The sequence below is a fragment of the Dermacentor andersoni genome, chromosome 5, assembly GCF_023375885.2.
Source record: "Dermacentor andersoni chromosome 5, qqDerAnde1_hic_scaffold, whole genome shotgun sequence".
Classification (NCBI taxonomy): Eukaryota; Metazoa; Arthropoda; class Arachnida; order Ixodida; family Ixodidae; genus Dermacentor; species Dermacentor andersoni.
The window spans coordinates 46,269,581-46,297,277 of NC_092818.1; the positions used below are offsets into that span (position 1 = coordinate 46,269,581).

Genomic DNA, 27,697 nt, shown 5'->3' on the forward strand with positions numbered 1-27,697 from the left:
CTTACGAAAAGGGTTCTACTTAAATTGAGGACGACGCAACGAGCTATGGAAAGAAGAATGATGGGTGTAACGTGAAGGGATAAGAAAAGAGCAGATTGGGTGAGGTGAACAAACACGAGTTAATGACATCTTACTTGAAATCAAGAAAAAAAAATGGGCATGCGCAGGACATGTAATGAGGAGGGAAGATAAACGATGGTCATTAAGGGTTACGGACTGGATTCCAAGGGAAGGGAAGCGTTGGAGGGGGCGGCAGAAAGTTAGGTGGGCGAATGAGATTAAGAAGTTTGCAGGGACAACATGGCCACAATTAGTACATGACCGGGGTAGTTGGAGAAGTATGGGAGAGGCCTTTGCCCAACAGTGGGCGTAACCAGGCTGCTGATGATGAGAATGGGATGTCGGGTTCCGGCATAGTCGGGGTGATATAATGCTCACTTGTTTATCAATGCTACCTTGTGGCATCAATCCGCTAATGTGTCGGGCAGAGTCACTGTGAAAGTTTCAATGCTTTATTGCAACTGCTTGTTGTACAAGATGTCAATAACCACAGCAAAAGAAAACAAAGCTGTCTCAGCCTTTGTTGCAAATGTAACACAAGACGAGCGAAATTTAGTACAAAAATAGCTGCCCGGTGTTCATTGCGAGCATTCGTAGCGGACGTGCACGTGGTGGACACTCAACCGACTGCACTCTACAAATCGCATTTGCATAGCATGCAATGTCTACTCTATGCAGAAGAGCGCAGGCGCCGCTGCACCCGCAAGAAGTACAGTGGGAATACTAAGTTTATTTTTTATTTTTAGGACCTTCCACCTATCACAGGTGTTACAAGCAATTAACTGAAATTTTCAAAGTCGAAGCTCTCATAAAATATGCCAACTATATGGTGTATGCACGAGCTTAAGACGCTATAGCTCTCGATTATAGTTTGAACATACCAGAAAACATGTTTCGCTTTCTGAAAGACAGAAAGAACTAACTTTTAGCATGCTGACTACTATTAGATTTTTACAACAGGGGCGCCAAAAAAATAGCATCAGCGCCACTGCGCATGCTCGAGACGCCAAGAGTTGAGCATCTGCCATGGTGTCTACCAACCGGGAATACTAGGAAAGCCGGGAATTGTCAGGGATTTTGAAAAGTCTGGAAATACTCAGCAAAAGCTCAGGCAATTTATGCTTCTATCAGAGAAAATTAGCTGTAATGCTATTGAAAGGGAAGGGAAGTCGCGCTAATGCTGGCTCGATTAACGTAGAGGAATTCGCAACTTTCACGGACGGCGGCGCCGTCGTGCAGCGGCGGCCGGAAACAATCAAAAGATTATACTCGGCGCTGGCTGCCGTCCGTTCGCGTAGCGTATTGGTGTTGTCTACGCTTTTCCTTCACTTGTGTTGATGTTTTAACGTGTCAAAGCTCCCGTGGGATCCTGAAGGACACTTAACCTGCTCAGAATGAGCAAACATAGAATTAACCGTATTTGCTGTGTGCCGCAATGCAGAAGTTATGCGGTAGGTGATGTGAGCCTTCACTCATTCCCACCGGCTGCGTCCATGAGGAATAAATTTATTAAGCTGCGGATCGGCAAAGCCGTCACAGAAACGATGAAGGTTTGCAGTTCGCACTTCATGCCGGAGGTCTTTTTTGGAATACGGCAGATGAGTGACGATTCCGAGCAATTGAAATCGCCAATAGACGCACCTCCATAAAGACGCAGGCATAGCACCATATTATGTGCACGGAAAGAAATAATGCGTAATCTTAACTCAAGTGTGTTATAGGATGATTGATGCTTGCGTTTTTGCCACCCATGCCTTTGTGGCTACGTTGGAGTGCAAACATTCACCGTGAAGCCTTGTACCTGCTTCAAAATTTCTTGTTCTCGCTCATGAGTTCGTACTCTGCAACGCTGGCTTGACATTTCACCATTTCCGAACAGAGAGATGAGTTTCTCATCTGTGCATGGAAGCAAAGTGACGCAGACGTAGAGGAACCTGGAACTCGTCCTTGTCGTCGTCTGCCACTTCGATGCGTAGCTGCAACGTGTGCACAGGCGCGCATGACTGTACTCCTAAGGTAACAAATCCTAGTCCAAAAAACGTTAAAATACTGTGCAGTGTTCGCGTAGCGAACCCTCAGCTAATTTGCGTGTATATTATTTTATAAAGATAACTGAAAGAATAAAGCGAACATTGCCGCGGACCGGTATATATCGGAAGGGTTGAAATCTGGGCCAGTTGGTACATACTTGAACGAAAAAACCAGTCAAAAACACAAAGGACAAGAGGAGAGGTTCCAGTCGTTGTGGTGTGAACCTCTCCTCTTGTCCTTTGTGTTTTTCACTGGTTTTTTTCGTTTCGGTATATATCGGCTATGTATCGCTTGATATGTCTATATGCAAGACGCGGTAGGGCTGACGCAGGCTGTTGAACTACTGCAAGACTAGCTTGCACACCACGCATGTTATCATGTTACAGGAAACACTGACGTCTAACGTGACCTTAACGAATTTCAAAGCGGAAGTTAAGGATAATGAACAGGGCAGAGGACTCGCTACTCTCATTAATAGGAGGTTGCCGTATATTAGACATGATCTTCACATGGCAGATTGCAAGATTGAATATATTATGGTGGAAGTAATCTTAGGTCGGCAAAGGTCATGTCAGAGGAGCGTTTACCTGCTTAACCTGTACAGTAGCCCCCGAGACACGAAGCAGAGTTTCAAATCTCTCTTGACCAAGGCAACCAATCTGGCTAAGGATGCACCGTTGCTTATTGGAGGGGACTTCAATGCACCATATCATGTGTGGAAGTATGTTTATATCACTACTAAGGGGGAGAGACTATGGCAGCAGGCACTAGACTTGAATTTAACTCTGATTACAGACCCCTCGTATCCCACCAGATGTGGCACGTCGACATGTAGAGATTCGACACCTGATCTTACTTTTGTTCGGGGGGTGGTGGATTCGTCCTGGTCCAATTCTAATATAGATTTTGGTAGCGATCATTACATACTTATGATTACTTTGGTAGTGGCTAATAAAAAGGAGCGCACATTCAGGATGGTTGACTGGGATGCATTTAGGAAACGAAGAGTGCAGAGAATCGAAGATGAGGGAAATGAGTTGACCTTGGAACAGTGGACTAGTCAGCTTAAAAGTGACGTTGAGGCGTCCACTAAAGAGGTTCAGACCGATATTGACACGGAACACATGGATAGTCGCCTGGCACATTTGTTGGAAGCAAAGCAGTCGATGTTAGCGAGATGGAAGGGTCAGAGATTGAATAGAAGGCTTAGAAAGCGTATAGCAGTGGTTAATCAGGAAATTGAAGACCATTGTCGGGTACTGTGCAAGCAGCAATGGGATGAAGTGTGCAATTCTATTGATGGTCCCATTAAGAGGGGAGGCGCCTGGAGTTTGCTCAGACATTTACTAGATGAGACAAACACTAAGTCTAATCAGAGGACTGTGATAGGTAAGCTGGTCCACCAGGCGTGTCGGGACTCCACGGAGCAGGAGTTGCTGAAGGATTTGGCTGAGAGATACCTTCCGTTGGAGACCTGGCACGATACACCTGACGTGATTTGGGAATATAGTGGAGACGAAAATGCAGCTATGGACGCGGAATTTACTGAAAGTGATATAAGGATGGCGCTGCAGAATCTTAATGGTCGATCGGCATCAGGGCCGGATGGCATTACGAATAAAATGTTACGGAATTTAGACGATGGGTCAATTGAGTTCCTTACGCGGCAGATCAATTGCCTATGGAAGGAAGGCTCTTTCCCGGAAGAGTGGAAACTTGCAACTACTGTTCTGATACCCAAACCGGGGAAGGCCATAGGACTTGAAAATCTCAGACCCATTTCCCTGACGTCGTGTTTGGGGAAAGTCGCTGAGCATGCCATTTTAAATAGGCTAACGCGTTATGTAGAGGGCAATGGGGTCTTACCGCACTCGATGATAGGATTTCGGCCCGGCCTCTCGACTCGGGATGCTATGATCAGGATTAAGCATCAGATCCTTGACCGGCGGACAAGGGATACTAAGGCACTAATTGGACTTGATGTAGAAAAAGCTTTCGATAAAATCCGACATTCTTTCATTCTACTGGTGCTATCGGACTTGAATTTGGGGCAGCGGCTTTTCCATTTTGTCAAGGCTTTCCTTACGGATAGAAGGACATGTCTCAGGTTTGGGGAGATAAAGTCGGAACTCTTTAAATTGGGTTGCTGTGGTACTCCACAGGGATCCGTACTCTCGCCTATGTTATTCAATCTGGCGATGTCGAAGTTGGCTAATAGACTGGACACTGTCCAGGATATTGGCTATTCTATCTACGCGGATGACATTACTATATGGAGTGTCGGTGGTAGTGATGGAGAGCTTGAGGCTAGGCTGCAGCAGGTGGTAACGCTTACGGAGGAGTATCTGGGTCTCATGGGGCTCAAGTGCTCCACTAAAAAGTCGGAGTTGTTGATCTTCAAATCTAAGAAGCTAGGTCGAAGGCCGAGGGGTTGGGTACCGGAAGTTGAGCCTTGCATTAGAATTCATACTAGGGAAGGGTCGGTGATACCCAAAGTTGAAGCAATCAGGGTCCTGGGTTTTGTACTTGAAGCAAACGGATCGAATATTAGAACTATTCAGCGTATTACCAAGAAGACGGAGGAGGCCATAAGACTTATAAGAAGGATCTCTAATAGGCATAGGGGTTTAGGAGAAGAAGGTGCAATGCGCTTAGTTCACGCATTTATTATGTGTCATTTCTCGTATGTGGCAGCTATGCTAAATTGGAATAGGGGGGAGAAAAATAAATTGGAAGCATTAATCAGAAAAGCCATCAAGGCTGCGCTTGGTCTGCCTATGACTACGTCAAACGATATGTTGTTACAACTGGGTTTGCATAACACCTTAGATGAAATTGCTGAGGCTCAACGTACCGCACAGAGGGAGCGGTTGCTAGGTACACCAGCGGGTAGGTATATTTTAGAGTCAATTGAAGAAGCCGTGGCTGTGTCGTACGATAGGGCGCCCCTACACGAGTTGAACGTGAACCTTAGGGCAAATATCATGGTTCGTCCGTTTCCGCGGAATGTGCACCCCGTGCACAATGTAGGGAGGCGGGTCGCGAGAGCTAGGGCTTTGTTGCGAGAGGCAAAGGATCAGGAGGAACAGTCTGCGTTTGTTGACGCCGCATGGATTAATGGTAAAAATGCTTATTCGGTGGTGGTGGTAGATGGCAAAGGGAGCGTTAGAAATGCTGCTTCCATTTATACCAAAGATCCGGGGGTTGCTGAACAGGTGGCTATTGCTCTAGCACTAATTGATTCAAGAAGAGTTTTGGTGTTTAGCGACTCGCGATCTGCGATCACGGCCTTCTCGAGAGGACTTGTTGCGAAACCGGCTAACAGACTGCTACAGGGTAGGGATATCACTTCGCATACAGTTACTTGGTTCCCAGCGCACATGGGGACAGTGGAGGGAGCCCCGCGTAACCTCAACGAGGTGGCGCACAGGGAGGCACGAGGATTAGTGTGCCGTGTACTCCCTGAAGGGGCTGGATCTCCCGCTCCTGAGTACAGGGACCAACTGTTAACCTACAACGACATCACCAAGCACTATTACTTAGGGCGCAGGGCATTCCCGCTGCCACATCCTAAATTAAATAGGCCGCAGGCGGTTACATTAAGGCTTCTGCAGACACGAACGTACCCTAACCCGGTCATCATGAATAAAATTAATCCGGACTGCGGGGTTTCAGTCTATTGTAGTAAGTGTGGGGGTTTGCTCGATTTACAACACATGCTGTGGCGCTGCTTGGCGTTGGCCGGTGATGGCTCTCGAGGTGAACAGTGGTGGCAGCGCATGCTGCACAGTGAAGTGCTGGCGGACCAACTCAGGGCTGTCCAGAGGGCCCGTGTGATGGCAGAGGGGCTCGGCCTCTCTGTACCGACGTGGGAGCGGCCCGCATCAGTCCCAGACTGATCCCTCAGGACCAAAATAAAGTTTTTCATGCCATACCATACCACGCATAAAACGCAATAACTTAATTACAAGGGTGAACAGTTATCGTATTAGCTCGCTAAAGTGGTCATAAATGGGTTTTTGTTTACTTCTCTTGTTCAGCATCCAGCATTGTGAACACAGGCAGGGATAACTAGACAATAAATTTTAGCTCACAGAACGCTGCTCTTCACACCGTCGATGTAAAGAACTTGGGTCGCGCAACGCCAGGAAGATTTTTTTTCTCGACACGGCGGCTCATTCAAGCGGTTCAAGTAACGACTTGCAGAGAGCACCGCACGCTATAAAAAGTCATGGTACCCGTTCATAGCGGTCGAATTAATAGAATAACAAAGAGAAAGTACTTCTCTTTATAACACCATCGCGGTAAAACTGAAACCACAACTCGTGTGGTTTGCTTCGAAGCCGCGAAATTTCCATGCAAAGGCCTTCAACAGTCACGGAGGTCTAAGTGCACGCTTTTATGGGCACCCTGCAATGAAGTTTTCCTGTACATGTCGCGCCACTTAGCAGCGGCGGTGAGCGCCCGCAGGTAGGCCTTCGCCGTCATTTCACTGATTTCACCATTGTCCGTGGTGCGCTCAGGCCCGCCTGAAAGCCTGCTTTTCCAATTATCCAGTGGTTTACCGCGACCTCTTGGCAGCTCCTTCGTGAGAAGTGTGAACAAAAAGAACAAGCGCAGATACTGCTGCGTTAAGGATTGCCACAACCGCGAAGGGGATGTCGGCATCAAATTGTACCGCTTCCGTTCAAAACCGGGGGAAGCAACCCGGTGGCTGAAGTGGATCGTCGCGGTTCGTGTCAATCTTGCGAATTTCTGTTAAGCTAAGACGTAAATGCAAACACAAGAAAAAAAGATTAAGGCAAACCAGCAGTGGCATCCCTAAAAACACAATGAAGCGTCAAATGCGTAAAAACGCGTGAACTTATTCCCTCTGTTGTAAATCAGTTTAAATAGTTGTTTAGCTCTTGCTCCAAAACAAACGCGCAGTGGTTACGTGTCAAATCTAGCTTCGTAAGCGCTCCCTGTTAGAGCTTTGTACGCACTGCTTCTTCCTGCGCCAAGATCAAAACGCGAATGCTGGAACGGAGTTCATTCGTGCCGATGTTTTCTCGCGCTTAGAACAACAGAACTAAGGTTGGAGTACACTGCAGCACACGTCGAATATTCGAAAATTAGCATTTCTCTCGCGCACGCTAGCGCATATTTGTTCAGTCTTCACGTTGTTTAGTCTCAGCTGATTGCTCTCTATGATGCTTCTGCGGTAACGCCCTCTCACATTCGAGCCCGAACGACAATACCAGAATATGCTTGAGGCACTATGTCAACGGCGAAAAAAAGCACTTACCTGCCAATTCGCCAAAACCTCTACAGTTGTGAGGTGCAAGGCACGCTCCAAGTAATGCTCCAAGCGACAAATTACCGTTGAAAGACGTCCACGGCTGTATTTGCTCACTTAAGTGGTACAAAATAATAATTTGTAACTCACTTTGAGTTCGACGTCGTAAGCATGCTCGTTTTGTTGTGACAAATACTTCGCGACCTGCGGTGGTTGGTTAGTGGCTATGGTGTTGGGCTGCTAACCACTAGGTAGCGGGATCAAATCCCGGCCTCGACGGCCGAATTTCTATGCGGTCGAAATACCAGAACACCCGTGTAATTAGGTTTAGGTCCACGTTAAAGAACCCCAGGTGGCCCAAATTATTCCGGAGTACCCCACCACGGCGTGCCTACTAATCAGATCGTGGTATTGGCACCTAAAACACCATAATTTAATTTAAGCACCTCCCTGTGATGTCCGTGCTGCTTACTTCTTTGACACGATATACATGGTTGTAGTGGTATATCTGACGTCTTTTCTCAAGCGTTGGTGGTCAAAAATGGGCCTCGATGTTTTCGATTGCCTTAAAACCGAAATTTAGAACGTCCGACAGGTTTCGAGCAAGCGCCGCAAAAGCATCCCTCCGCAGCAGTGGCCGCCTCGGTGTTTCGGGTAACTGACACGGTGGCGCTGACGGCTGAGCCGATCGCTGCGCCGCCTGACCATTGCAGGGAGCCTATACCGCAGCACACAAGATGACCAGCATTTAGGACTTCCTCGCCTTCAAGCAGGCTTCGAATCCTGCGTTCTGCTCGCCCATTGTGGGCCATTACGCAGGCTAACGACTGCGGGCGTGTAAACTGAAGAGACATTTGAACATGACGCAAAACAACATGCCACTGAGCAAGATGACCGCAGCCCTGCACCGACTGCTCTAGTTCTTAATCTTTCGGACAGCCATGGATGGATGGATGGATGGATGGACGGACGGACGGACGGACGGACGGACGGACGGACGGACGGACGGACGGACGGACGGACGGACGGACGGACGGACGGACGGACGGACGGACGGACGGATGGATGAGCGTCCCCTTTGGAACGGGGCGGTGGGTTGCCCCACCAAGCTCTTGCTATTATACTGCCTAATGTCCTACCTAGGTTAAACAATAAAAAAGGAAAAAAGAACACTATGAACTACCACACCCAAATTTTCTGATCCCCTATTGCGAACTGTGCTTTTGTACGTCTCCATATTTTCTCGTCTCCCTACCTTTCTTCCACCAATCCTCCAATCGCCTTAATGCCTATTGCGGACATGTTTACTTTACCACTGCTCCCGCTGAACCCAAGGGCTTCAAGGAGGCCAGTGGTGCCTAAATCAGCCGCTGGGTAGACGTCTTCACATTCCAATAAAACATGCTCCATAGTTTCCCTAGCTTTACCGCAGCAAGCACATGCTTCTTCTTCCTTCTTATATCTCCCTTTATATATGCGTGTTCTAAGGCATCCCGATCTCGCTTCGAAAAGTAATGAGCTTTCTTTGAGTTATCATAAATGGTTTCTTTCCTGATTTCGTTTTTTCCTCTTAAGTAGTTACTCATGGCAGGTTTCTTTTCCATTGCCGCCACCCATGAGATTATTTCAGCCTCTCTGACTTTGCGCTTGACGTTCTTTGTTGCTGTGTTGCCCACCCTACAGGCCACATACTTGCTGGTAAGCTTCCTAGTTCTTTTCCTCCACTGTGAATCAATGTTTTTCCTGTACAGATACCTCAACACTCTCCCAGCCCATTCACTTTCTTCCATATTCCTCAGTCGTTCTTCATACTCAATTTTACTGCGAGCTTCCCTCACTTCAAAGCTAGTCCAGTCCATATCACCCTGCACAGCTTCATTTGTAGTCTTCCCGTGAGCGCCTAATGCGAGGCGATCCACTGACCTTTGGTTCCCGTCGAGTCCTGATTGTACCCCTGATTTAAAGCAAATAACCGCATTTCCAAAAGTAAGTCCTGGAACCATTACACCTTTCCACATACCGGGGAGGGCCTCATACCTATTGTATCGCCAAGCGCTCTGTGCTTCATTATGGCTGCATTTTTCTTCCCCTTGACTGTTATTGTTTTTTCCTATGTTTCCATATATCTGTTGCCTTCGTTTATCTATATACCAAGGTATTTATATTCTGTTATCCGAGGTGTTTCCTGGCCCTGTATCTCCACTGTCTGTTCACTGTTTTCATTGAATGTCATAACACCTGATTTTCTAAAACTAAATTTAAAACCTAAATTGTTGCCTTCCTGTCCACAGATATTAGCCAGACGTTGCAAATCATTTTGTTTGTTAGCTAGCAACACAATGTCACCCGCATAAAATAAACCTGGGAGCTGCTGCTCTACTACTGTACCCGCCTGTTTGTATGAGAGATTAAACCCGATATTACTTCCTTCTAGTGCCCTCTCCATCCTCACCATGTACATCATAAACAGAGAGCATGCAGCAGTCATGGTGGTCTGGCGTTCATACTGCGAGAGCCGCTGCCGAAGCATACGTTCCATGACTGTTGCCTCACGAACTAACTGAGAGACTGTTGTAGGAGGATTGCGCACGAGGCCCGCGAAAAGCTGTTCCTTTACGCCTCGCATTAACAGACGCACCTTCTTGTCTTCTGGCATTAGTGGATCGGCCCGACGGAACAATCGCGTCATGTCTTCGACGAACATGGCGACGGTTTCGTTTGGCATTTGGAACCTCGAAGACAGTACCTGTTCGGCTCTTTCTTTCCTTTCGGGAGGGCTGAAGGCTTCGCAAAGCAGTCGGTAAAACTCCTGCCAGCAGGTAAATGAGGCTTCGTGGTTCTCGTACCATACTCTCGCCGCGTCTAAAAGGAAAAAGTAGACGTTCTTCAACTTACGGCGATCGTCCCAGTCGTTAAAGGCGGCGACCCGGTCGAAATAGTCCAACCAGTCTTCAACGTCCTCAAAGGCGTCGCCATGGAACGGGTTAGGCGTGCGAGGCGCGTTGAGAATGCATGGTACGGCAGCATTTGGGATCCCCTCGGTTTGGCTTGCGGTAGTTGTTGACATCTTTCTCACGGAGCTTGCCAGGGGACTGTATTGCGATGGAAGACCTTGGAGGCGACGACTGCTTCGATAGATTTCTGCCGTCCCCGAGGTACTGGCGTCGGTAGCTTCTGGTTCAGGACCCGTAGGCATACGGTGGATGCGTACCCAGCACCTCCACCAGTTTGTCACGAGAGGAAAAGCCAGTCAGTCAGTTCTAAGCGAACGGCCGTTTACAGTTCGTTTTTGCAGCAGCCACCACGCACAGTTCTTCTTCCTCGACTTCTAGCGTAACTAGTGCGACAGAGTGACATCGTCGGGCGACATGTTGTCAGCCCGTCCTGACATGAAACAAAGCTCTGTGTCATTCAGGGAATTTGGCAAAGGTACTCAGGGAAAACCTAGAAAACTCAGGGAATTTGGAAATGTCAACTTGGTAGACACCATGAATGCAGACCTCAAGGGCACGCCGGTAAAATTGTATTGAACACGACATTTAACTTGCACAAAATATGTGTGCAATGTACTGGGCCCAGTGAAATAACACCATGCATGAAAGCTCACTGCGCTGGTTAATGAGCGGACCGACAAATTTGTGTGGAGATCTTTGTCCTTTCGACGACGACTCAACGTACTCACTTGAAACATTTTTAGACACACAACCAAAATCTAACCTTTATTTATGACTATATGCCTCGTGCCCCACCTATAGAGGCGCCACTGATAGCCACCTAGCGGGTGCTTCCAACAGTACGCGCGGGAGCAGTAGCAGACGACAAACCTTTGCAGCAAGGATGGCTGAAGTTCGTGGCTGCGATTTCTCCTTTGTTCTGGTACCAGACTGCTTCTTCTGCGGTGACAGCTGTAGGGAAGATGCTGACCTCTGTGGGAACGAGTACGAACACGATGTTACCGGTGTTTGGGACAACATGGTCCACATACGTGTCAGGTGCGTCCTGCAAACAAACACCATGAACCCCATTTACATGAAGTGGAGCTCATGCTAACTAGCCGATAAATTTTATTGAGTAATGCGATCTTTCGATCGCTTTTTTTTAAGTTCTACCCTTGCCGTAATGCTGCTTCTGTACCTCAATAATAAACACCCGTCCTTAGTGCAGACTTATATCAAACAAATCCACACGGCGCGATGTCTGCATATGCCGTTGGGATTTTTCTGCTGATGAATACATGTGACATCGCAGAATAAGTTCAGTCGAAGTCGCCTCAAGAAGAGTAATTGCGAATTTATTGATGGAAACGCGTACACCAGTCAACGAAGTCACCAAATGCATGGGTTAATAAAAGGGCGTGTTAGTGCTGTACTACCGATGCAATTCTTCTGCGTATACGCCGATGAACTGCCGTTGCCGCTGCAGTTTTTGCAATTTTATATTCCCCAAGGGAGCTGCTAGGAAACGTACAAAGCTAAAGCCTGACTAACTTTTCAGTACTTCTTTTTTATATTACTAGAGAGAGGTGCCACATGATATATTTAAAGGCAGAGCAGCGCCAGTCAAAGTAGATGAGCGCTGGCGGCAAGGCCGGGTTTAGTCCTCTGTAGCGTAAGCATAATAAGAAATAATTTAGTTGAGTACAAAATTCACATGCAAGAAGGGACTACGTTGTGAAAAAAACAAATCACACGGCGTGTTAAGTCTGCTCAGGCAGCATCGAGGTGTGATGACTTCCCAAACGTGACAGGAACTTATCAGCGAAAAATGGAACAAAAATACCATATGCAGCAACTATTAGCCAATTTTCGCCCTGAACTACCTATTTTCTAAACACATTTCCCCCAAAAAACACGATATCTGAGATGCCCTCGGGTGAAAAGAATAAAGTTGGTAAAAAAGCACTTCCTTGGTATCATTCCGGTAATTCACAGCGTGATTTATACCCTTTACAAACGAGGCAGGGTGAAAACCTCGCAGCTCCAAAGAATCAACAAGAGTTATGCATGGAGCAACAAGCAACAGTTAAACATGTGCGAAGCCACGCATAAAATAGATGTAAAAACATGCAGTGCGTGACAGCTGGTGCGAGGATTTACCGGGCCACATAAAACCAACAATTTCAGTTCTTGCAAACTTCAGTAGCTTTAACATACAACACAATGCGCTCGTGCAGTCGTGCTGCGTAGCTAGCGTTACGCGGTAATGAATCGGTAAACAATATAAGCGGCAAACGGCATTCCGAACTTTAGCAAAATGCCTTTAAACCGCATGCTGTACTGCAGACGAACTTCGTCGCTTACGCGCCTATGATCGAGTGGGAAAAGAAACACCGACAAGACAAAGGAAGGGATGAGAGCAAGAAATTTCCCGCCCAAGCGACGATCCATTTTTGCTACCGTTGCTCCCGCTGTCGAGGCTTTGCGGGGAATGATTAGAACCATATCGCCGGCATGTTTTTGCCGGTATTTGAGCCCCCCACCCTGCAACAATTCTTTGACATTCCTTGAAGCTTTGGCCACCCCACACATGCGAAGGGTGTTGCCTATTTTGCTCTAAAATCGTGAAGAATACACTTAAGAGTCTGGCTTGCAAAAAAAATTATAAATACTTCGTGCAACTTTGCCTACAAGTATTAGGAGAAGTACAGTACTTGGAAAGAACGGTGTGTTTCGAAGGTGCGAATTGCTTTCTTCCAATGTTGTGCGGCCATTTTTTTCGCCGCATGGCGTCCCGTTTTCCTCTGGGAATTGCAAGCAACACTAGTCGTCATTCTGGCCTGCTGTTGCATTGAAAAAGCTTAGCAGCCAGGCATTCTGTCAGCAAACGAAGCTCACCTTACTTGCAAAACGCACGTACGCCATGCGGCGCGATCAACACGCGGCCCGCAAATGGGGGCTGGAAAAAAGTGAAAAGTAGCTAAAACAAGTTTCATGACGTCTGCTTGACGTGAGGGTCAGCTGATAGGGCCGTTTCACGCGTTGCAGCAAATCAGTGCAAGGGAAGCGCAGGTGTGGCAACAGCGAGGAGGAAAGAGAGAACAGTGGCGCTGGCGAGGGTGCAGCGGCAAAGACCTAAGAGTGTCGCTACTTTCTTGAAAAAAGGGGTTTTACTTTAACCGCACCAGGCACTCAGCAGCAGCTGCTATGCTCGCGGACAACTTTTTGTGGCTATGTAGGGAAAGCTACGGAGGCAGAGCGCGCACAAATGAGGGCGTTTTTGAAAGAGTCCCGCGTTTTAATCCACGTCAGTTTAGGATAGGGAGACAAAACATAAACACCTTATTAGCAACAGTTAAATGAGGCAACACACCTCTAAGTGTAAAAGTTTACTTATTTTGCGGTGTTTCCCTTCCGTGTCTGGGGAAAGGCAATACGGTCGCACATTGAAGCTGCGTCGGTTGAGCATCTGGTTCGATCAACCAAAAGCACTCTCAAACGCTGGCGGACTACTTGGCAGAGTACCGCATGTGCAGCAGCCACACGCCCGCAGCTTTCCCTTCATAGCCACAGAAAGCTGTCCGCGAATATGGCAGTTATCAACGCATTGGCCGTGCTCTTCAAGTTGCCAGACCACGCGCCCATACTGCCGCATTTTCTGCTTCTTTCTTTCCCCGCGCAACTATAGAATGCAACGGCCTTTCCCATGACATTGCCGCCATCACCTGCCCAACTGATGGTTGAGAGCCATAAACGATAACCTGTCATCGTGAGCCACATGGCAAATGTTCTTACATCATTATTTTATAATCGCACTCTTTATGCAATGCCCACTGAAGGGGCATTTAAGGTAATAAACTGAACTGACGTTCATTAATCTATAGTGGCAGTTCTATTCCGATGCACGAGTGAGAAAAAAGTGAATGAACCCCAGTTTCTGTCCAGGAATGTGTTTAGCCTGCCTTGGGAGGCGGCCATTCGTGGCAATGTACGTATGTATTATACTATGTATTACGGGTGGCGTTCCCTTTGCCCCTATGCCCGGTACGTGGGATCCAACCGGTATGTTGAGGGCCATTTCCTCAAGGACCACTTCGGAACATCGTGCAGCGTCTACTACTGCCTCAGAGATGCAGCGTCTACAAACAGCACCGTCTTCGACCAGAGGCACAGCATTTCAAAACGCTAGATGTCACGAGGGAAGGATGCGAGAACACTCCCCATACCACTGTGCGGTACCGGACTGTACGAGTAGTACCACCACGGTACCACCGTGAGGTTTCTGCCGCCGTGTTGGTCTGCAATATATATTCAGGATTGGCTCATGAAATTGGTTAGACAGTCGTAAGAAATCGCCGCTTAGCTCCTAGAGAATGCTACACGCATTAACACGCACAGCTCGAAAATGTTCGACCAAAGCGTGTGAGGCAACTGACGAAGTGTGCACAGCGACGAACGTCCGAACTTCTCAGCAGGTTTGCCAAGCGCACACCACAGACGGGGCAAGAAAAGGTAGACTCAATAAGACAAGCGCTAACTTGCAACTATACTGTCCTACTTGCAACTAAAGTTATTCGAAGCAGACGGCATGTACCCATGAAGAAGCAAGGGCGCAGACGGCATTGCGCCTAAGTGGCGAGGAACATCCTTAGTCATCTCGCAATACCATAAGGACAGCCAAGATGCCTGCGATGTTCCGAGCCACATGGCCTGCGCACCTTCGTTGCTTCTTTGCATTCCAGCCTCCGAGATCGAGTGGCGCGCGGTGTCAGCACGCCCCACCTGATCTCTGAGGCTATGTTTGTATGTATGCTGTCTGCTCCGAGTAGCGAGTTAGCGCTTGTCCAGCGTCTACCGCCTTTTTAGAAGAGTAATTTCGGGCTAGTTGGTAAAGCATATTTCACTGCGTTGAATCACAATACATGGGGCCAACCAAAGAAAGACGAGCTTCACCGTCTAGTCAAACTGCCTTCTTTTGTCTCGTATAAGATGCGCGCTTGTTTAAGCATATATATACAAACCAACTGCACCACCAACGCATTCTAGTGCGAATGTTCTTTGATCGCAGAAACCTGTTCGCGGCACCCTGGCTGCCCGGTACCTGCTCTCGGAGGCCCGCAAGCACCAGACGACCGAGAAGCGCCTTTGCCGCGCGCACCAGGAGCTGCAAGCCAAGATGGACACCTACTGCACCTACCTGGCCAGCTCGCGCAAGGAAAAAGTGCGTGGTCACTCGTGCAAAATGGCATGCGCGCAAATGGGGCAGTAATGAAGATGCGACACTTCAAGGCAACCTGCAACGAAATTTTAGGCCGCATAAAAAAAAAATAACGTGTTTCACGTGTAGTGTAGATATAGATCAGCCTCCCTGCAAAAATTGTACGTTTCAAATACGAGTGTATGCGTTACACACAGAACACACAGGAGGAGGTGTTTGCTTGAGGCGTTGTGCATCATACTTCATAACCTCGGAGAGGGTTGAGCATATTCATTGTTTCACATTGCACTTCGCATTGTGGCAGAAGCGCTAAACTTTAATTGAATTATATGGGCTGTACGTGCCAAAACCACAATTCGATTATGAGGTACGCCGTAGTGGCAGACTCCTAATTAATTTTGACACCGTGGTGTTCTCTAACATGTCCCTAAATCGAAGTGCACGAACGTTCTCTTTTTTTGCCCCCGTCGAAATGCGGCTGCCACAGTCGGGATCACATCCGTGACCTCGAGCAATGCCATAGCCGTCAAACTACCGCGGCACGTACAGAAGTGTTTTGACGTGTCACTGCTTCTGTGGTGTCACCTATAGGGGGGTACAACCTTGGAAGGCAGCGTCATTTGCCCCTCAAAGGCGAATGCACACGACCCTCCACTAACGGGCGCGCACTCTAGATGGACGTCATGAGCCGGACGGCCGGTGACCCGGCCGACGGAGAACATGGCAGTCGCCGCTTCCAACTGGGCCGAGTCGCATCAGGCAGACTACCTCTTTAGTCGCGGAGGCAATCAGGTGCCGCGCTTCGATCATCTGGGCGGTGATTGTCCTGCCTTCTTAAGTTGTACCTGACTATAGGCCCTACGGCGCTCTTTAATGCAGCTCTGCTTCTGCACGCCCTGCGTAAGTAGTCTGCTTGACAAATTTGCATCATTATCAGCCTATCTTTTGTCCAGTGCAGGACGAAGGCCTCTCGCTGCGATCTCCAATTACCCCTGTCCTGCGCCAACCGATTACAACCTGCGAATTCCTTAATTTCATCACCCCACCTAGCCTTCTGCCGTCCTCGACTGCGTTTCCATTCTCTTGGCACCCATTCTGCAACCCTAATGGTCTACCGGTTATCTAACCTACGCATTACATGACCTGCCCAGCTCCATTTTTTTTCTCTTGATGTCTATTAGAATATCGGCTTTCCCCGTTTTCTCTCTGACCCACACCGCTCTCGTGCTGTCTCTTAACATTATGCCTAACATCCTTCGTTCCACCACTTTTTGCGCGATCCTTGACTTGTTCTCGAGCTTCTTTGTCAACCTCCGAGTTTCTGCCCTATATGTTAGCACCAGTAGAATGCAGTGATTGTACACCGTTGTCTTCAATCACAGTGGTAAGTTTCCAATCAGGATCTGGCGATGTTTGCCGTATGAGCTCCAACCCATTTTTATTTTCTGTAAGTTTCCGTCTCGTGATCAGGGTCCCCTGTGAGGAATTGACCTAGGTAAACATACTCCTTCGCATATTCTAGAGGCTGGCTGGCGATCCTGAACTCTAGTTCCGTTGCCAGACTATTCATCATTATCTTTGTTTTCTGCTTATTAATCTTCAACCCCACTCTTACAGTCCCTCTGTTAAGGTCATCAATCATTTGTTGTAACTCGTCCCCAGTGTTGCTGAACAGGACAATGTCATCTGCAAACCGAAAGTTGCCGAGATATTCGCCGTTGATCCTTACTCCTAAGCCTTCCCAGTTTAATAGCTTGAATGCTTCTTCCAAGCATGCAGAAATGCATTTTTCAGAAATAGCAGAAACGTATCATGCCATCCCTTGAACTTAAATTTATCCTGTTTGCCCACAACTGCCGTCGTGTCTATAGTAGTAGCGTTTCCTTTCCTTCTAACGTCACCCGTTTCCCGTTCCCTCCCTTCCACTCATTTCGCGACTGTGTCGGTTCTACCCATTTACTGCCTCTTCTACCTCCTGTCTACTATCTATCTAGCTTCCCTCTAGACTTGCACATCAGTAGAAAGGTGAGCTCTACAATTGCGGGCGAGTTCGTGGATAATTACAGCTGTCAAAAGGCTAATGTGGCGACACCCAGAGAGCTCCAGAGAGCATTGTGCACATTCAACGCGGTACAAAGGTTTTCCTCTCTGCCGCCCTCCTGTCATATATACACACGCTCTGAACCACCCCCCAACGCGCTGTGCCAGACGGCAGCAGCAGCAGCAGCAGCAGCAGCAGTGAAAAAGTCAAAGAGGCAAAGAAGGTTTCGCTACAAAAAAAAAAAAAAATAGAAAAGAATGCTGCCATTGCCGCTCGGCAAAAGTGCCGCATCGCTCGAAACGAGTGGCTTCGGGGTATGACCTCCGAGATTGGATGCCACGGCTTTAGGCGCACGCTGAAAATATCTCGAAGGTGATGTTCTGGGACTTTCCTCATATCCGCAAATTGCCAGCTGCAAACGTCGTCTCCTTAGCAGTTATTTAAAGGCTGCTAACTTAATCAGAAAGAGAATCGGCAAACCTGCATCTTTGCCCAAAACCAATGTACCAAAATTGAACATTCGTTGCAGTTGACCTTTAAATGGAAGGCTAATGATAAAAGCGATTTCACCTGTGTTATACTTCAGTTACCCTTCTACAATACCAAAAAAAAAAAAAAAAAAAACGCCATTCTTACGGTGAGGGCAAGCTTGGTCAGCCAGAAAAGGCGCCAAAAGGACAATAGAGTGGTAATGCCGGCTTGAAATTCCCGCACCAGCACACCGTGACGTTATAAATTTTGACGGTGTCTGCTAAAGCCTGTGCAGTTGGTTGTTAGTAAAAAATTGAACACATCGTACGTGTTATAAAGGAGCCAAAGATTAAACATTACAAGTTTTAGAAACTTTTAATGAGTCAGAGTGGGGCCTAAATACGACAGAGTGCTCTGAAATCTGTGATGTCACACTGTCCTGCTGGTGCTGGTGTTTCGGGGCGAAATTAAAAAAAAAAAACTCACCTTTATTTTCGCTTGTAGTAATGAACCTACCATCGCAAAATTAATGAATATAGAATTTTCGAAGAAAACATTATGAGTCTAAACTGATCGAATATTTCTCTTTATCGTTTCTCTAGACCATTCTTTTATTGCTGGACCATTGTGCAAATTATTCGAATTAACACCTTTACAGAAAAGTTCACACGGTTAATCCTAGTGCAAGATTTGAAGCCCGTCATTAGATGAGTTCATAAACTATTAAAAAAAATAAGCTTGAAGCTAATTATATCTACAGCGTGATGAATTCCGGCTGATTTTGCCTGGAAAATTGAAGCGCGTACTTCTAAAGAGCGCCGTTCTGTTCACGTTATGTTCACACCCTTAATAGACGCCCATGAATGGCGTACGTTACTGTTTATGCCTCACAGTAGGGTGAGCGTAAAGCGCAGAGTTTCTTTTTTTTTTACCTTCATCATAGTATCGAAATGAACACGCCAAGGCCGCGGTATAGCTTAGTTGCTACGAGGGTTGTGCTGCTGAGTACGAAGTCGCGGGTTCAATCCCTTTTGGCGCAGCTGCATTCCAACGGTGGCGGAATGCCAAAAACTCTCGCGTTTCGCGCTTTTGGGCACACGTTGAACAACTACAGGTAATCAAAAGTTATCCGAAGTCCCCCCCCCTCTCCCCCACCATGGCGCCCTCCATCACCGAACGTGGTTTTGGGACGTTACCCTCCTCCCCCCTCCCGGGTGTAATAGAGAGGTTTAGGTTAGGGGGACGCAAGCGTTTGGGCCTCCTAGCGCTTGTGGCCACGGTACGGCGCATGCACAGACCCTTACGTAGGGGTCTACGCACGCGCAGTACCGTGACCCCAAGCGCTAGCAGGCCCCAGCGCTTGCGTCCCCCTTATCTAAACTATCGAAACGGCACGCACCGCAGTGACAGTAAAAGCCGCATGTCATGGTTTCAGGCATATCATGTTCCTTATTGGGCCCTCATGTTTTCAGGCATCGGATATCACTGAGGAACACTTCATCCCGTTTGATATCGATGAATGCAAATTTCAATCGTTCAAGCACAAAGCCAAGTCATACTTTATAAACGCATTACCGAACTCGTGGGGATGTTTAGTGAGTATGATATATAAGTTTAATAATAATTTTATTGTTGTCGTAACTGATGCTTCTCCGGATTTCTTGTTCCACATGCTACCACATAGTTTAGTTTTGTGAGCGCTGTATTATAACGTTATTTTCTTGATTAACACACGGTTTGTATGATCTTATAGCACTTGCTGTTTGCCACAATTGTACCAATATTCATTTGTGTCCTCTTATAGGAAGTCAACCCCCTTAACTTCTGTTCTCACTTCGGTACCTCCGATTGTCTGTTTTTAGTGCACCAGTGTTTTATGTGTTTCACTAACGTAAATAGAATAAAATGTACATTGGTGACCACTTTTCGTCTGCTCGCAGGCGCTTCACCTGCAGTACCACGCTCGCGGGGAGCGAAGCGTCGAGGAGTCTGCACACCTCGTCGGGCTGAGCGTACCGAAGCCCTTCGACAATAGCCAAGACCGTTAACTGGCACTGCCAGTTCTAGTCCTGAGTGCCCAGGGCACGCTACAGAGCAGAACACGTAGGTCGTTTCTGCGCGGCAACGCCACCTGTTGGCCGCTTCATCATTGTGATGAACGCGGCTTTGATCGGCAACCCGCCTGTTGAGACAGAAGCCCTGGCATCTGTGTTTTCTGCAGAGATGTAGAATAAAAGCCTTCTTGATGAACCATGTTGTGACGACTGCGCGAGCGTCCGCTCTTCGTACTCGGCTTTTCTGAGTCGAGGCTCAAAAATTCATGGATTGCACGCGCAATGCGGTATATATAAAAAATGTCAAGAGTTGTTGCAGTGAGCACAATCCTCCACTTTGCCGATGGCAGAGTAAAACAAAACTGCTCGCTGGTCAGCGTTGTGGCCATGCAGGAAACATTTACGAATCTATAGTAACTTTCCTATTCCCTTAACTCAATTCCATAAACATTTATGTTAACTCAGGAATCCTTAATATTCGTAGAGACTCACACGTGATCACGTGAACCACACGGTGCTCGTGGAATACTCTGACGAAAACTGCATTGTCAACTGAAAAGGTCCTGAAAAAAAGTTAAAGGCTCCTCCGCAGTCGCAAGAAGTATGAAAATACCTGGGGTGCTTGTTAGAAATGTTAGCACCTGTTGGAGCTACACAAGCGTAGCAGCTGCTTTCGAGTTTGCCTAGCGGTGTTCTCCCACTGCTTTGAGCTGCTATGAGCGAAGGAAGGCATTCTTGGCAACGCGGGCATCAAGTTAGCACTGTTTCTTTTTTTTTTCTCAGCAATTGACTCAAGAAAATACGCAAACAAAGGTCAAATCAGCAAGCGACAGAGTCGCTGACGCAGGGGCATTTGCGTACCGGCTGGGTGGTAACGTTCTTAGCACGGATAAGTAGATTTCACTTCAGATCTCCTCCTATATCGTCTGTTTCGTTACTTACATGTAGAATAGTACTAAAAACTGGAGGACACTCAAGCTTCGCCTTTAAGAGTGGAACGCAATAGCGTTATCGGGCCCCATTCGCCATTAATTTCGCTTAATTACCTCATTCATAACTAGGATAATAGTAATTACTCATGTACGCATTAGTACACGTTTCTAACACACTTCATCAAGTTAAAGACGACCCACTCACCAGGTCCCCCTTGGACGGCAGCTGGAAAAGAGGTTTGTGTTTGAGTTTCCGTGCAACAGAAGTATGTTTTCTCGTATATTCAAATTACGATCCGACGCTGCCATGTCTGTAGGTGGTGTGTAAAGTCATACTTTACAAATTTTCTGACACATTTTGCTTTCAGAAATTCAATTAGTTCAGTAATGCCTCCTTGCCAGGCGAAGGCCCTGCGTGGTTGGGTATGCGTGGTTCGGTATGATTTTTTACTATAACGGACAAATCCGCCGATGCCGACGCCGCGTTCTGTGCGATACTGGGCCCTTAAGAGGAAGCTTTTGCTCGGGCCCAACTCCGACTATACAAATACATGTGAAATGCAAAAACGTTTTGTGAGGTAACCCCTGGACCGATTTTTATGAAATTTGTTCCATGTGAGAAAGGCAGTTAAATTCTAGTGACTGTTGGAAGTGGAATTTCGATTTACTTCCTAAATTTTCTTTAAAATAGTTTCAATAATTTGAAAGTTCGAAAGAAATAGAAGAACGAAGTTTACAAATTCATAGCTCTGCATCAATGACAGATATCGCGGTTTTGTAAACGGCATCCATTAGACCATTGAATGCGGACAAATGCGATATGTCATCTTATATCTTACGTGAATTTGTGACGTTTACAAGGGTTCTGCAAAAGCTGTATTTCCATACTAACTAATTTCTTTTTGATTCATGTGTGACATATCAATTTTGACCGCTTTAGATGTTCTATTAGATGCAGTTCACAGAATTATGATTTTTCGTTGCTGAGTTACAAAATTGTAAACCCCATAGTTTCGTTTCTGAAAATTCTCGATTTTTGCCAATTTTTGACAGGAAATTAATAACCTAAATCGAAAATTCGGAACGAACAGTCAATAGATTTAACGTTTTTCATTTAAATGCAACAAACCTGGTCAAACTTGGTGCAGTGGTTGCCGAGAAAAACGAATTATCCTTTTACATGTATTTAGATAGGAGCACCCGAGCTAAGGCTTCCCCTTAACGCTATCACGTTAAACAATATGCTTGTATTTTTTTCAGCACACCGGCTTCCTTCAAGGTGTACTGGCGGGACATATTCCACTCCTTTCTTTTTTTCGTTAAAGGAACGTCGTGGTCTTCAAAATCCTAAAGAAAGGAATACTACCCCAGAGCACACTAAATAATTTACCGCAGGCGTTGTGCGTCGCCTGTAGGGGCGCCACAGAAAGCCACCTAGCGGTGCATTTCAGAACCGCGTGCGCGGGGGAAGGCACGCGGCTGTCCCGCGCTGTTGCAACAACGATGACAAACGTATAGGACTGTGATTTTGCGCTCGTGCGTAAAGGAACATCTTTATGGCGACAGTGTCCGCGAAGGAAACATACTCTACGAGAGAAGACTGGTTTCCGACGCGAATGGGATTTGAGGTGGTCTAAAGCCCCTCCATACACGTTTCCGCCGACCAGGTTGGCGCGTGGCGCGTGGATGGAGGGGCTTTAAGGTGGTCCAGCCCGCATATGTACGAGCGCATCTTTATCTCGACAAGCTTCACAGTGCCCGACTAAATTCCTGTGGGGGCGGGACGAAAAACATTTTATCCGGAGTACGCCGATGCGGCGGGCCTCGTAATGAGATTGGGGTTTAATATGGCAAGTAAGGACGCAGAACATAACTTTTAACAGCCGCCTCGTATGTATATATATCTTGCAGCACGCAGTATTAGTTGTTTTGATTTTCACCATCCCAGCGGGGGCACACTTTCTAAAGACTAAGATAACAACAGCCACCATGTACTTATTACATGTGAAAACAAAAGGCCGTGCTACGAGTATAAGCGATCACGTGTGCGAAGGAGCATCATAATGTCAATTTCCTTTCATTGCGGCCCGCAGCTCTGCCCTAGGGCAAAGCTTCTCAGGACCTTGTCATTAAAGTTCTTTGTCTCTGTCTGTCTGTCTGTCTGTCTGTCTGTCTGTCTGTCTGTCTGTCTGTCTGTATTCAATGACTGACCTCGTCGATCCATTATTTATGCCAGTGCCATTGAATCCTACATGCAAAAGCGCCTCCGCGTACTGTGCATTGGGCGCATGTTGAAGAACCCCAGTGATGAAAATTAATCCGGAAACCATCCCTCCCCCCCCCCCCCCCCCATTTCTGCGTGCCTCATAATCATATCGGGGTTCTGGCACGTAAAACCCCAGAATTTCCTTTTTTTTTTAATTGAAGTTGTAAGTAGCAAGAAAAGCAACCCTGTGGCTGAGTTCCAGCGAATAGGAGTGAATGGCTGGGAAAGTTAGTTTCGCCCTGGTTGGCGATATGAAACTTCCAGGTTTTCTTGAATTGGCGTCAATATAGAAAGAAATGAAGTGGATCACACGCAATGTGGGAACCGATGTTATGCCAACCATTTTGCTGTTAGCTGGCTACCCATCACCGTGTGCGAGTACGCTAGCTTTACAAACTGGACCAACGTGTATGTGTAAGAGGAACGTATGCGTCTGACGTGAGCGTCTTTGTGGTGGCGACAGCAGCAACGTGAGGATGATCGCGTGACGCCGACGGCATGATTTCTGCTCCGGCCGTTCGACCAACGCCTCCTAGATATCACAAGGCTTGGGCACTTCGATCCATGACGTCATGCTACCTTGTCCGACTGCCATAGAATCTAATGGGGATGCTCCCGAGTAAACCGCGCTGATTTTGACGTCACCGCTTTCGTCACGCCGGGCTTGAAAGTGAAAATTTCGGTCCAAGTATCTACGAGGCGTTGTTTCAACGCGAGCTTGCGACATGGCGATTTTTGGATTCTACATAGGCACCGCACTAGCGTAAGCGATAGGAACACGGATTGTGGCGACGTCATCAGCGACTACGTGTTATTCAGTCGTATGCACCTATAGCTATGTCATGCGGTGTCGATGGCGTTTGCACTGCAGCGATTAAGCGTTAAAACCTGTTCGGCCTGGGCCAATCATGAAAGTGGCAGGCAACGCGCTGTTTCTACGTAGCGTTAGCTGTTACGAGGCAAGTACTGGGGATGCCATGTGTGCCGATCCCGAAGTCGGTGCAGTCTAAAACGCAGCGCCTCAAAGAGCGAGCTGTCACTAGTAACACGACAAACCGGCACGTGACGAACGCGCACAAAGTCTCAAAGAGCTAGTCGGTTTTGGCACGAGAAGAGCATGCGTGCGGTCTACATGTCTCGGTAAAGTAGAATCTGCGATAGACATGCAGAAAAATTCTCGATCAACGAGATCGGTTTTCATTTTTTTTTTTTCGGGAAACTGTGGCACATATGTACGTGGTCAGTGGGCGCGGCTCAAAAGGCCGCAGCCAGGAAATGCAATTTTATGTTAGATGCATGTGTTTGTCTAGCTGAGTATTGACTGTGTGTGTAGCGAAACCTTATAGCTTGTTAGAAGACTACTGCCTTTTTATTACGATAGCAACTATATGGACACTCCAGGCGACTGTTCGCCGTCGCCAGGATGTTCCCGATATATCTATATATATACATATATATATATATATATATACATATATATATATATATATATATATATATATATATATATATATATATATATATATATATATATATATATATATATATATATATATATATATATAAGTATACCTAAATAAAACGGTTCGATGGCCGGACGTAAACAAAGGAGCTGTAACAAAAAATGCCGATACCCTAGCCATCAAACCACGGACGCTTGCTTTGCCAGGCATCCGTGGCCTAATGAGAGGTACGTTTCGTTGCTGCCGCAGGGCGCTCTTCCTTCCAACCAGCAGGAGTTACGTCACGTGCTGCAGCCAGTATGTCGCACCCGCGCATAATTTGAACACCATTCGAGGAGTCTTCATAACTTCGTGGCTCGTAACCATGCTACGGGAATTGGACAAGGAAGGGATTGATTGTTCCAAGTTTTTTTTTTTTTTTGCATGACTTTCAGGACTGCTATTATATATCATAGTGCTGTTGAAAGGTGAAAGTACGTGTCAACTGGAAAGCAAGCAATAACAGTAGGAAGAATGATAAATAATGAATTGGAAAGCACGTACAGAAAGGAAAAGGTATACAAAGTTTAACAGGGCCATTTGATTGGACTCCACAAGAAATTCCTCCACTGCGGAGCAAACATCCCTGTGGCTGCATCGCAAGAGTAGGCGCTCCATGCAAACGAAGGAGTCCAGGCAAAATGTCACTGCTTCCAAGGCCTTCGTGCGAAACTGCTACTTTATTCTATGCAGGATGTACAAAAAGGAAGTGCGATCGTGGCCTAATGGACAGATCATGGGGATGATGTGCTCGAAGGCATAGGTTCGATTCCACTGTCGATCGTGTAGGTGTTCTTTTACAGAAGTGTGGCGAGACTTAAAATGCCTACCGCAAAGTGCCTGAAATCGAGTAGTTGAATAATGATTCGCAGTAATAATGCTCAATAGATTCAGTTACACTGTAAAACTACCACTGAGGAGACAAAAGCAAAGCTGCGTAATTAAATATTAGTGGAGATCAGTGGTAGAGGCATTGCAATATTTAAAAAATTTTGGTTCATCTTCTTCGTCGTTGATGAAATAGGTCGTGCCGCGAAGAACACGAGCGCATCGTGGCGCGTGCTTGTCTCGAGAGCCCAAGAAGACGATCCGCTGCCGAAATTCTTTAGGCTACGTTGCATTATTCTGCAGAAACGTATACCTGCGACACGCATAGTCCAACTACTGACACGGGCATCGCAGGACATGGAAGGTAAGCAGTGCGTCCTGTGTAATTGTCATGTATGGTTCAAACACCGAGTGAAAACGCCCGTAAGGCGCATGCAGCTGTTAATTGCACCGTGCGGGCAGATGTGTCGTTGATATAACAATAACTACGATGCGGCGGTATACATTGAAATGTTTGTGCTCTCGTGAACACGGCATGCATTGTCTGCACATTTGGGTAGCAAAACGAAGTATGACAGGGACATTTTTAATGTTGCATTCTCGGGCTGTACCTGTCAATACCGCGATCCGTTTATGAGGCACGGCATAGCGCAGGACTCCGAGTTAATTTTGACCACCTGGGGTTTATTAACGTGCCCCCAATGCATGGGACATGGGCATTTTCTGCATTTCGCCCCCATCAAAATGCGGCCGCCACGGCCGGCATTTGACCCCGCGACATTGTGCTTAGCAGCGGAATATCACAGCCGCTAAGCCACCACGACGGGTATAGACTCAAGAAAGCCAAAACCACGTCTAAATAAGTGAGGTACGCGAGTATCACCCAATGACGCTCTAAAATATAACATTATGCATATCCAGCACACATATTGGAATCTATGTGTAGCGAAGCTTTCGTGACGCGGGTAATGGAATGCTATAAATTTCTCCTTTTCGTTCTTTCGTCTTTTGCGTAAAGAAAATTGGTGCGCGCGCGCATCTACTCTCGCGCTGCTGGTGCTATTCAATGCGGCACAAGCAGTGATCGTCTCAACGAGCTAGCTGAGGTTGGTGCAATTCGCTACTCCAACTAAATGCTCGCCGCCTAGCGGCCGCGCCGGGGACCATCCGATCTAGGTTCAGCCGCAAGTTCCCACATTACAGCGTGTGCTGCAAAGTTGCCTCGTAGTTCCCAATTCGTCGCGATGCTGCCGTGCACAAGCCCGAAAAAACCAGAAAAAAAAACAACGGATGTCGGAAGAATCTTGCTGTGAACCATTGCGCGTGTCATCGTTTCCGGAAAGTATAGCAGACGACGCGCAACGGAGCGTGACACGAATAAGAAACTTATAGGCATTGGGAAACAGGTGACTTGCACTATTCTGGTTTATTTGAAACACTTCACTCGTGACGACTTCTTCTTCCCGTCGAATAGACCATTCCTTTCTTTTTCATATACTTTAAATATGTTGCTGGCGTTTATAATGGCGGAGTGCACCTTTATTAGGTAGGCGCTTTAATAAATTAGGGACGTACGCTTAAGCTTCATTTGGTTTGGTTAGTTCAGTTTTCTACCCCACCATTAGTGTTACTAAGATCTTGATGAGAGCTAGTTGGATCATAGTTAGAACCCAGGTTGAACTGCACGAATAAAACAAGGACACGAAGAAACAACCACCACAGACCGGCGCTGTAACATTAGTTACATTAACATTAGTGGCATTACTAACGCTAACACTAGCGTTAGTGTTAGTAATGCCTTAAGCAGCAGGAATATTCTCGCTAATGTACTTTTGTTCGCAAGCTCCGGTAGCAGGAACGATAAATAGCTCGGATGGTCTGAAGTTCATCATGAAACGTGTTATGCTGAGAGCCTGCATATCCTTTTGATGGCGTCGTTTGGTAACGTATCGTTAGCATCGTTTGAAAGCATATCGTTTTGATAGTCTGCAGTGAACGCAGAAGGTGCTGTTTTCTTATTCAACGCGGAGTGATCAGTTCGTTCGCTCCCAAGAAAATCAAGTAAGACGCATGTGCAAAC

At 46.9% G+C, this 27,697-nt stretch overlaps 1 protein-coding gene across 2 annotated transcripts in view; it reads left to right on the top strand.

Moving 5' to 3' along the window:
- Positions 1-20,285, top strand: part of LOC140218462 (protein FMC1 homolog) — a 38,933-nt gene extending 18,648 nt beyond the window's left edge. For both annotated transcript variants that reach the window (XM_072288175.1, XM_072288174.1), the window contains exons 2-3: positions 15,374-15,526; positions 19,976-20,285. In XM_072288175.1, the coding sequence (XP_072144276.1) occupies positions 15,374-15,526; positions 19,976-20,083 (261 nt within the window). In that variant the 3' untranslated portion in view covers positions 20,084-20,285. The remainder of the gene's footprint in view (positions 1-15,373; positions 15,527-19,975) is intronic.
- The last annotated feature ends 7,412 nt before the right edge of the window (positions 20,286-27,697 follow it).